Source organism: Silene latifolia, chromosome X (assembly GCF_048544455.1).
Source record: "Silene latifolia isolate original U9 population chromosome X, ASM4854445v1, whole genome shotgun sequence".
Taxonomy (NCBI): Eukaryota; Viridiplantae; Streptophyta; class Magnoliopsida; order Caryophyllales; family Caryophyllaceae; genus Silene; species Silene latifolia.
The window spans coordinates 122861430-122872698 of NC_133537.1; the positions used below are offsets into that span (position 1 = coordinate 122861430).

An 11269-nucleotide genomic window follows, 5' to 3' on the forward strand; every position below is an offset into this window, starting at 1 on the left:
TAGGGAATAGTTCATATGAGACAGTTGTCGGTTTTCATTACTCGACCTTCTTAAGTCATTTTATTCGGCCTTCCTAGGCCCAACCCCAACCCATTCGACCAATCGTCCCATCTGGACGGTCCAAATTCTTATCTGGGCCTAAGGATAGATAGCGATTGACGTCAACCATACCGTGGTACATACTCATGTTTGTATCAAGGGCTTTCACTACTCGAGTAAATGGACTAGGAACCGACCTTACTCATGTTTGGCACGGGCCTCTCCACATGCCAGGGTTTGATTGCTTGGTTTGGCAACCCACCTTTTAAGCCAAAACCCTTGTAAATGCACTTAGCATACCATTATAATGCCTATATGAAATCTTATATGTGATCACCATTTTGTAAACAAAACCGTGACGAAATTTTTTAAAATAAAAATCCTTTTTCAAAATGTACACATTTCGAAATGGCCTAAAAAAGCGCAAAATGAGTCGAAACTCTGTCCAAATGACCAGTCAAAATTCGGGCCTCAAAACCCATTTCAAAACCTCATTTCGAGTCAACACTCCTACAACTACACTACGGTTGCTTAGGACAAACATTTCAAAGTTTTGTCATTTTCACACCTCACTTAACACAAGTGGCACACTCCCACTTCACAAGTTGAGTCTTTTATGAGTAAGTGTGCTAAAATGGTCGATCGTGTTTTGATTTGTCGTCGATCTCTTATCCAGTTTCCAAGATGTCTGGAACTAGTCACGTGTTAATGGACAACCCGAAAATGGTAATGATCTAATCATAGCTGCGCTCGTTCGTCTCCAAACAAGCCAAGACCAAGCTTATGCTCGCCTCAATGCTATTGAAGGCCGAATTGTTGCTGTAGAAACTAGGATTCCTCCTGCAGAGAATGATGTTCCTAATGCAAGTGTCCATGATGACATTCCAGCCTTTGTTGGACAACCAGAAGCCAACCCCCCCACTAGGTCCTACTGAAGCTGAAAAACGACTCCAATACTTAGAGGAGCAACTAATGTACCTTAAGGGAGATGACATCTACAGGGAGAATAATCGTAAGTATGAGACGGTAAATGCTCAATTGCCAACCAACTTCAACATGACTGACATTCCAAAGTTCAAGGGGCTTGAAAACCCTTTGAACCACATTCGTGCTTTTAAAGACTACATGTTCCTAAGGATCTTTCCTTGATCTCTCGACACTATTCCTAAGCAATGGTTTTATTCTCTATAACACAAGCAGATCGCCACCTGGGATGATGCCGTAATTGAATTCACTAAGCAATACGCGGATAATGCTGAGATCCAAGTCAACATGCGCACTCGAGAGGTTCTTACCCAAAATGAGAAAGAAGGCTTCACCGACTTCCTAAGTAGGTGGAGGAAGACTAGCACGCAACTGGTTGAACGTCCAGATGAAGCTACTCTTGTGGAAAAGTTCGTGGATAACCTGAGACCCAGTTATGCAAACCACTTGAGTTACCAAAACATAAAGACCTTCAAAGATCTGACTGTACTAGGGACGAGAATTGAAGATGACATCCGTAAAGGACTCTTGTCCAAGACAGTGGGTCGTGGATACTAAGGTTCAACGAGTTGTTCTTATGGCTCTACTAGCAAGACTGATGAGGTTAACCTTGTCGAATCATCAAAGAAGAATAACCCACAAAGGAAGTTCACAAACATTGGCGATACATACTCCAATGCTCTGAAAAGGTTGATGAAACAAGGTAAGCTCCAACCCATAGGGCCTACACCTGACCCAGAAAAGAAGTCCAAATTCTGGGATGAGAATGCATACTGAAAATATCATAGAGGCAAGGGACACGATACCGAGAAATGTTTCAAACTAAAGCATGTCCTTCAGGATATGATCGAAGATGGTCGTTTACTCATACCTCCTGGAGGTAAGCCTAACAATACTCAGAATCCTCTTGGAGTTCTGATGATCACAGACGAGGAATCCACCTTGGATTGTTCACACCTCATTTCTCATACCTAGGATGAAATTAATGCACTAGAAGGTGAGGGGAGTTATTCCACCATTTCTCCTACCATTGCCGACTTCATTGCATGGGCAAAGAGTGTAAGTAGGCAAGTTTTAGAACTGGAAGATGTAGTAGAATCCTGTAGATACCTCATTTCTGCACCTCCCGCAAACTACCCGGTGATGATTGGGCCGCATGTTTGGTACGCGGAACGATTTATGACAGTTCGTAAGTTTATCGTCAAGTGATCGCTCAAACACTTGTGTCTACCACTTAATTGTCATCTACGTGCCGATACGGTCGTTTTGGCAGTAATTAGAGTACATTTGGAGTCCGGGTCATAAAACCGTCTTCATTTTCTAAAACCGAGTCAGAATGTTCTGGAATGTTCCGGATATTTCTATTCCATATTTTACAATCTTTTAATCTTTGGCAAATAATTTCCCGTAATATTCACTCAAAATATTAAGGAAAACAAGATTAATCCGTTATTCCATAAACTAAACACGGAAATCTTTCTTCCGCAGGAGGAAACCACATGGGAAAGGATGCAGCGAGTGCTGCGCCTCTTCCAAGAGACGCAGTGCCTGCTGCGTCTCTTCCTAAGTCCTTTTCTGCGTATTTTTCGTATCTTTTCATATCTTTTCGAGATTCACTTCCAAAGTTTCTCCGAAAACCGTATTTCCTCCGCGTGATTAGTATAAATAGAGACCTTCGGTCTCACATATTTCTCACGCGAGTGTCCGCCCTTCTCTTCTCCCTTTGCATTTTAGACCACGTTCTTACTTTTTGGCGTCTACGTGCTTGAACTTTCGACCATGTAAGCTCGGATCTTTCTGAGTACCAGTCTCGTTTTGCATGACCGACCAATTTGACCAACTCCACCATAATCAACATTAATCAATCTGAATTAATTCCTCTTACGAGAGCACTTTCGTCTACATTCGAGTCGAGCATCACTAAAACGTTAACTTAGATCATCTCGTTTCGTCAAACATGTAAGTCTGAGGGTGTATAATCCCTATGTTATTATTGTTCTTTACTTTTGTAATCATAATGTAAGATTTATATCGAAAGTATTTCTAAAACCGATTTATAAAACCATGTTTTAAAACTCTTTTCACGGATTACCAGAAGATGACCGTCGAGAAAGGACGCAGCAACTGCTGCGCCTCTTCGAAGGGACGCAGCACCTGCTGCGCCTCTTCGTGAGGCTGCCGCAGTTCCTGCTTCCTTTCTTCTTCCTTCGTCTTTTGTCAATTCGTCTCTTTTATTTTCTTTCGTTTGTTCTTTGATTCTTTGAACATAATAACTTAAGTGTAATAATTCTATCATGTAGCATGTATTATTCATCGTCATTAATGTATTATTCATCATAATTCCCGACTTAAATCCCAAGTAATTCATATTTGCGGGTTTTTGTCATTAAAATCAAATTCGGTTTTTAGAGGTTCGATTCATCCATATTGAGTCTCTGGAATTCGTCATTGATATATTTTTCATCTATTGTTCATCACTGCCATCATTAATTCATCACTAATAACATGTTTAACCTATTTAATTTGTTTGGTTTGTTTAATTTGTTATTTAACCTCATTAAACCTTGTAAATAATTCGTTCTACTTAGTTTCATCCATGTTTATTGTTTTCATGACCCTCAATCAATGTAAATAACCTGCTAATCACTTTCATCCGAGTCAATTATTCATAATCAAGCCTTAAAATCACCAATTAACATTAACGACTTGCAAATCCGGCTTCACAGCCAGAACTGAGCCAAGGAACAGACGCAGCAACTGCTGCGCCTCTTCCAAAGGACGCAGCTCTGCTGCGCCTGTTCCTGGTTGACTTCTGTCTCTGAACTCCCATTTTGCCTTGACCTAGTTATTAGCTTACGTATTAATTAACTACTAATCGTATTATCACCTTAATTCCTGTTCGTTAATTTGTTTATTTATTTCTTTTCCAAATTATCCGTTTTAAAAGTATTTTCGACATAAATCATTTAATCCGATGTAATTATTGTAATTTTCTTTATTGTATTATTATTGTAATTTTCTTTATTGTATCACTTGTATGCCTTCACATGTAATAGAACTTAAATCCCGACTTTGACATTAATTGTATGATAAATTAGTTGTTCACCGACTTAGTCTAATCTTCACATGCTAGGATTAAAACGTTGGATGTTGCATTGCATGCATATAATCGACAATATATCGAGTATAGATGATTTTCCCTAATCATTAGTAGAGGCCGCTATCGAGGCGGGTGGGATTAGGTGTTCGATCAAAAGAGCTTCCTAATACGTACCCTCACCCCTTACTCCAGATCTCTGTGAACATCCGTGTTCATTGACATCCACGAGAGTCATTCTAGACATAGAATGCAAAGGGTATCGAGTTCTTGGTGTTCATGTCACTACTTTGTGTCTTGACATGGCACGAGGTATTCGAACGGTTTCCAATTTTCCACAATAAATTGGTGGCGACTCCACAAATGCAAACGCTTGTTCTCCCTCAAGCGCCCATGTGAGATCCCTGAAAAAATCTCCTTTTTGAAAATAAATAAATAATTATGGGATCGCCAATAGGTTTTATAAAAAAAACATACAAAAACAAATTTAACGGAAAAGTCCCTTTTAATCCCTGGAATGGGGACTGGTCCGTCACTCCGGTCTGAACCAAAGATTACGGATTCAGGGGTAAAGGTACGGCCAGGGAAGGTGTTAGGCACCCAGACCGCCCATCAAACTGACGGCCTCTACTATTTATTTGTAATATTATATATTTGACGAATTTAACAAAATAGTACAAATTATTTACAAAGAAAAAATAAATTTGGTTAGTTTATATACAAATTATACGATAAATAAAGAAATAAATAAAAGACTGAAATAAAGAGTGCAAAGAAAACTTATTTGAATTGGTACCCTCAGTCCCTGAGGCCTATGTGGATGTTGACTATTAATGAATTTTGACTTTGTCGTAAATTAACGGCTCTTATGCGCTTGTATGGAACTGGGATGATTTATTTGTATGTGAGTGGTTTGATTTGATCTTGAAGTAGTATATTTGAGACGGAGTATTAGAATAAACGGGTCTTTGTATTTCGTGTGTATCACTGGTTGTGAATATTCCTGCTCCTTTGATAATATTTATGTCCGTAGTGTATGTTTTATCACAAATTCTCATTATAGACGGACACTATCCGTCTATACGTATAGACGGATACCATTTTCTCTCAAAAAATACCCATTTGCCATAAAGTGGGAAGCACATGGGGGTGCCCCACCTTGTCTCCCCTACCCATTTTATTAGAGGTATTTACCCGTCTGTTCGCCCCACCCGTCTATACCAAGACCTATTGATGTTTTATCGTGTGTTTTTCTTTTTTCCGTCTGTCGTATCTCTTGCTCTTTATTTATAGTAGGCAGACTCTTGAGTTCATTATGGCTCATCTCATCTTTACGGTATTGGATAATAATAAGGAAAGCAAGGGAATCTTCATCTCATTGTCTGGCAATTCTTATCTATTAACTCAACATCCGCCAACTTTTGCCAATCTACGGCCCTGTTTGGTAAACAGCAGATTGATATTAGCAGAAGCAGATTGTAAAAGCAGATTATAATTAGCAGATTTTGTTGACAGATTTGACTAGCATATTCAATTAGCAGATTTTATTAAAGGTGTTTGGTAATTAGCATATTCAAACTAGCAGATTATCTCAATCCTTTGTAAAATGACAAATAAGGGCATGGATAATTAATTAACTAATATTTGCCAAATACATCACACAAACAATTTAATGACGTCGATTTCTTCTACTAGCCATCAAACTAGAAGTAATGTTATCGCGAACAATTGACATTTCTTTAGTTCCCGAAGACTCGGTGGCAGGTTGCGAGCAATGATTAGCCACATCTTGCAATACATCTGGAGGTATAAAATCTGGGTGTTCGTCAATGATTCTAAAAGCTTCATCTCTAATTGTGTTTCTTCTTATATAATTATGTAATGCAAAAGCTCCACAAATAATCCTATTTTGATCTTGTAGGGAGTATTGAGGCATCTTTCCTAAGATTTTCCATCGCGCTTTGAGAACTCCAAATGCCCTCTCAATACAATTTCTTGATGAAGAATGAGCCCTGTTAAAAATTTCCTTAGAACCCCTCGGAGGAGCTCCTCTAAACTCATTTTCATGATACTTTACTTTTGGGTACGGCGTCAAGTACCCTACTCTTTCTGGATAACCTTTATCAGCCAAATAATATTTGCCTAATACAAGAAATTTAAATGTTAATAATTATCAACTTTAAATTGTATTGACTGAAAAAAAAAACAATCTTAATAAAATCAAAGTATTATTTATCTCGTGGTGGGTAAGGAAATTTCAAACTTGGATTACCAACTGCATCGAGGAATATACGAGAGTCATGTGCCGAACCTTCCCATCCAGGCAAAAAATATGTAAATAATAGATCAAAGTCGCATGCTGCCAATACATTTGTAGTTGGTATGCCCTTTCTTCCTCTATATCGTAATTGGTCTTCTTCAGGGACAACTACACTTATGTGTGTACCATCTATGGCGCCGATACAATCCTAATATATATCATATTATTGTTTATTAAATATGTATATATACATCGGTAAATATGCGAAATAACGTATATTCAAGTAATCATACATAATTACCTTAAAATAGGGCATATATCGATCATTATGTGCAATTTTTGAAGGAATTTCTTTGAATTCTGGATCTCTTTGCCTAAGTATATCTCTTACCAGACCATCCATTGCATCTAAGACTTCTTTAAAAACTCTACTCACGGTTTCACCAGATCGTTGAAATCTCTCTTGGACATCTCTATTGGATGCACCCTTACTTAAAGTGTACACATATAAACCCACTTTTTCGATGACTGACATCCTATGTGAACTACATAGCCCATACTCGGTTTCCAAGTCATTGCATAGTTGTTGAAATACATCTGGGTTCATCCGTAGCATATTAAAACAACGTCTTTCATTTCCACTTAACAACTCATTCATCCATCTTTCACCAGTTAGAAAAGATGTCATACATGGCTCCTTATGTATGTACATAACATAATAAAGAGCAATATAACTAGTTGCACAAGCAACTAAATCCCAAAAGTCGTCATCTTCATCATCAATTATAGTGCTTTGCTGAGTTTGATTATTCATTCCTACATAATAATAAAAGAAATGTAACATACAAATGCATTATAGCCTTCAACCAAATAACAATCATCAAAAATAAAAATTACAAAGTCTGATAAAACATCAAAATCTAGTTCGCAAAGTTCAAGAATTCCACTTAACACAGTAGAAAAAAGAAAAACATTTATTGATTTTTTCGCTCGCTAAACAAGAATTTGATCCAAGCTATAGCTGCATCATTGTCTGGCATACGAGATAAGATTATTCTATTTGTTGAATCCGACATTAATGAACAAGCAAAGCTGAAAAGATCTGTTCCAGGTTCCAAGCCAGGTAGATTAAATACCTTTGTCAAAGCATCCCCAACACCGTCACTTGATTCATTCACTTTTTTTTCGTTCGTTTCAACAATTGATTGTCGCAAGAACTCTATATTCTCAAGAATTAATGTAGCAGTTCCCCTCTTTTTTGTAGAACTATAATTTATCTTAGCACTCTTGTTATTTTCCGAGATATCATATTCCATAGGCCTTTTCCCCTTGCTACCGCCGCTTTCATTTACTGAGTTTAACATTGGACTTGGAATAGGTACTGGACTGCGAATTGGACTTGAGTTACTTTCTGTCCAAAATTCCTCCCATGCACCACTTCCATTATCACCTACATCTTCATGTTCGTTATATGGTGGGAGATTGTTAATATTCAAACTATGAGGTGGAGAAGGAACATAAGGAGTAACATCAAGTTCATCTATTCCACTTGAGTTAGTTTCAAAAGGATTGTGCTTATTAGCTCCAGAAGCTACTGAAACCCCAAATAATTGATCCATTTTATACTCAAGATCTTGTTCAATCCCTTCATCTCGAAATGCACCAAATTTGGGATTTTCCTATGAACAAAAAAAAAAAAAAAAAAAAAATTATATATATATTTGCTCTTTATAATGTTTAAATGATAAAAATAAGGTATAAGAACATCTACCTGAATCTTTTGATTCCACCACTCATCACTAGCACTTATAGTCCCTTTTTCATGATCCCAACCTAATCCGGTTTCTTTGCCCTTTAATTGCTTCCAAAGTGACCATCGACTTTTCATCCAATCTAACTTGCTCTTAAGTTTGACCTTATCGTAGTGTAAATTTGTCTTCTTTCGAAATTGTGACTCTACTGCCTTCCATGGCACCCTTTGGGATGTTATTGCCCCTTTTTTCCCCTTACTTCTTTGCATTTGCGCATTACAGATATAAAAAAACTCATACAAAGTATCTTTTGACCAGCTAGCTCTTTCTTTCCCCCCTTGACTTTCTCCATTGTTCGCTGACATCTATGAGCATTAATATAACATAATTATAATATTACATTGTTTTATCTATAGCATTACTAAATGAAGTTTCAGGAGTTAACCCAAAGAGAAGGACCTATACTATCAATTTTTTTTTCAAGTAAGGACCTGAACTCCATAACTTTACAGTTAAGGGACTTTAGACTAACACTGTTTCTTTTTCCGTTAACATTGCACATTAATGGAAAAAAGAACAGATAAATGGAATATATAGCATGGCACTGGTTGTATGAAATTTGTGTAGTTTGTATAATCAAAATACACAATTCTTTCTCGTCTCTTTCCATCTCAATCTCTCCTTTAGTATCTACTACTCGTATATATAGCAAAAACGGGTGGACGTAGTACAAAGTGAGCTCCTCTATGGTGAAATTGGTTAGTTTAAAACTGGCTCTTATTTGAATATGTATATTGAAATTATGGCCAAATTCGTATAAAAACCCGATAGCGGAATTCACATAACATTTTACCTTCACAAACTAGCACATTCTAAATTTCCTTGTCATTTGAAGAACTCTTTTCGAAAGAAGTACAGTTGCCCCTCAATCTAGAATTTCTTTACATTTGCTACAAGGTATTACGATCTGCAATAATTGATATTTCCATACAATTACCGTTTTTCGCCTCTGTCATATAATTAATTACGCACGGTAGCGTCTACAATAGGAACGGTCAATTCATCTACATCTACTGTCACATACTTTACTCTAAATTGTCATAAATCATTCATAATTTACGCTAATATAGACAACAAGAGAAAAAAAGAGCCAATTAATCCAACAAACAATTCCGAGTTCAGAAAATTGAAAGCATAATAAAGAGAAGAATTGAAAACAACAAGAGAAAACAAAATAAAGAACGTACCTTTTTTTTCCAGAGAAGGAGAATGTATGGGAGACTCTAGAATAAAAGTAGGGTTAATATTTTTTAAGGGGTAAAAGGGTGAACATATATTTTTTCCAATCTACTGATAGAATATGCTGGTGGGAGTAGCATATTGTAAAATAGTAGATTCGACCCCAATCTACTATTTCAATATGTTGTTTACCAAACACCCCAAATAGCATATTGACTAGTCAAACATGCTAAAACCCCCAAATATGCTATTTTTTGAGCAATCTACTGTTTACCAAACACCCCCTACATGTAATACCAATTGCTACATCTCCTTTGACTCTTAGATTTCTTATGTCGGCTAACCCCTTATATTTGTTGATGTCCTTGATGATGGTATTGTTTGGGAACACTTCTGATAATAACGAAGTTAGTGGCCGGGCTTATTTATAGGTTGGTGTTGTCATATGAGTTATATGGGCTAGTGGTACTATTGAAATTAGCTGGGCCGACTATAAATTGACATAGTTCTGATATGGAACTTTATTTTGGTCTTATAGTGTATTTTTTGACTATATTATTAAAACAGTAAGAACTTTGGTAATGAAATGGATCAAGTGACGAATAAGTCTGAAAGTGGTTTTTTATTTATTACTTAACGGTTTTATGCCGTAACATGCTAAAGTGGGCTGAAATGGACATAAAAAGCTTTGGGGTGGTTTTATGCCATATTAAGGAATTTCGGGAAATAAACGTAAAGAGCCTTTAATTATAACATTGTCAATTTTCATATTAGTCATTAAATTTGAGCCTCATCATCGGGTACCCATAAGGCTAGGTAGACATTTTGAGGTGTCTACAGAAGCCCCCACTTTGACCGAGTCTGAGTAAGACGAAGGTCAAAGTAGTCCGGTCGGGACAGATTAAGGATAAGAAATGTACCTGGGCCTCTTATATTACCTGTCTGTAGTAGCTGGAAACTGGGACAAGTTTAGCAAAACTTTGTTTTACTAACCTGGAATGAAGCTGGAACTGGTGCAACGAAACTTTGTTTCGTTGGTCTGAAACTGGCATAGTGAAACTTTGTTTCACCGGTTTGGAACTGGTATAGCCAAACTTTGTTCAGCTGGTCTGGAACTGGCATGACAAAACTTTGTTTTGTCAATCTAGAATGGAGATGGAGCTGGTAAAACTTTGTTTCACCAATCTAGAAACTGGTATGACAAAACTTTGTTTCGCCGGTCTGGAATCTGGTAAAGCAAAACATTGTTTTGCTGCTGGTCTGGAATCTGGAATAGCCAAACTTTGTTTAGCTGGTCTGGAATCTGGATTAGCCAAAATTTGTTTAGCTGGTCTGGAAACTGGTATAGCTAAACTTTGTTTAACTTGTCTGGATCTGGTAGAGCGAAAGTTTGTTTCACTGGTCTGGAATCTGGTTAAGCAAAACTTTGTTTCACTTAAGAATGAACCTGCAAAACTTTATTTCACAAGCTCGAATGCGTGTCAGGGCCAGCCGACCAAGGAATTCAAAATTTTATTTTGAAAAGGGATTAGAATGTAAAATTTTATTTTACAAACTAGGATCTGCAAAATTTTATTTCGCAAAAAGGAAAGTTTAGAAAATTTTATTTTAAGAACTCAGATGCATGTCGGGCACATTGACCAAGGAATTTCAAAATTTTATTTTGAAAAGGGATGGATAAGATCGTAAAATTTTATTTTACAAACTTAGATGCATGTCAGGGCCCGCCGACCGATAAGTTTGAAAAAAGGGCAAGTTCAGAAAATTTTATTTTAAGAACTCAGATGCATGTCAGGGCCTGCCGACCAAAGGATTAGAAAATTGCAAAATTTTATTTCGCAAAAAGGTAAGTTCAGAAAATTTTATTTTGAGAACTTAATTGCATGTCAGGGCCTATCG

General features: G+C 37.0%; 2 protein-coding genes across 2 annotated transcripts; both read right to left on the bottom strand.

The window, feature by feature from the left end:
- Window positions 1-5789: 5789 nt before the first annotated feature.
- On the bottom strand, window positions 5790-7194 carry LOC141618240 (uncharacterized). The gene is made up of 3 exons (XM_074435341.1): window positions 6682-7194; window positions 6359-6588; window positions 5790-6264 (listed from the first exon to the last, which is right to left on the bottom strand). The coding sequence occupies exons 1-3, from the start codon at window positions 7192-7194 to the stop codon at window positions 5790-5792; spliced, it is 1218 nt and encodes a 405-aa protein (XP_074291442.1).
- Window positions 7195-7354: 160 nt separating this feature from the next.
- On the bottom strand, window positions 7355-10492 carry LOC141618241 (uncharacterized). Its single transcript, XM_074435342.1, has 3 exons — window positions 10364-10492; window positions 8152-8496; window positions 7355-8059 (listed from the first exon to the last, which is right to left on the bottom strand). The coding sequence occupies exons 1-3, from the start codon at window positions 10490-10492 to the stop codon at window positions 7355-7357; spliced, it is 1179 nt and encodes a 392-aa protein (XP_074291443.1).
- Window positions 10493-11269: the final 777 nt, after the last annotated feature.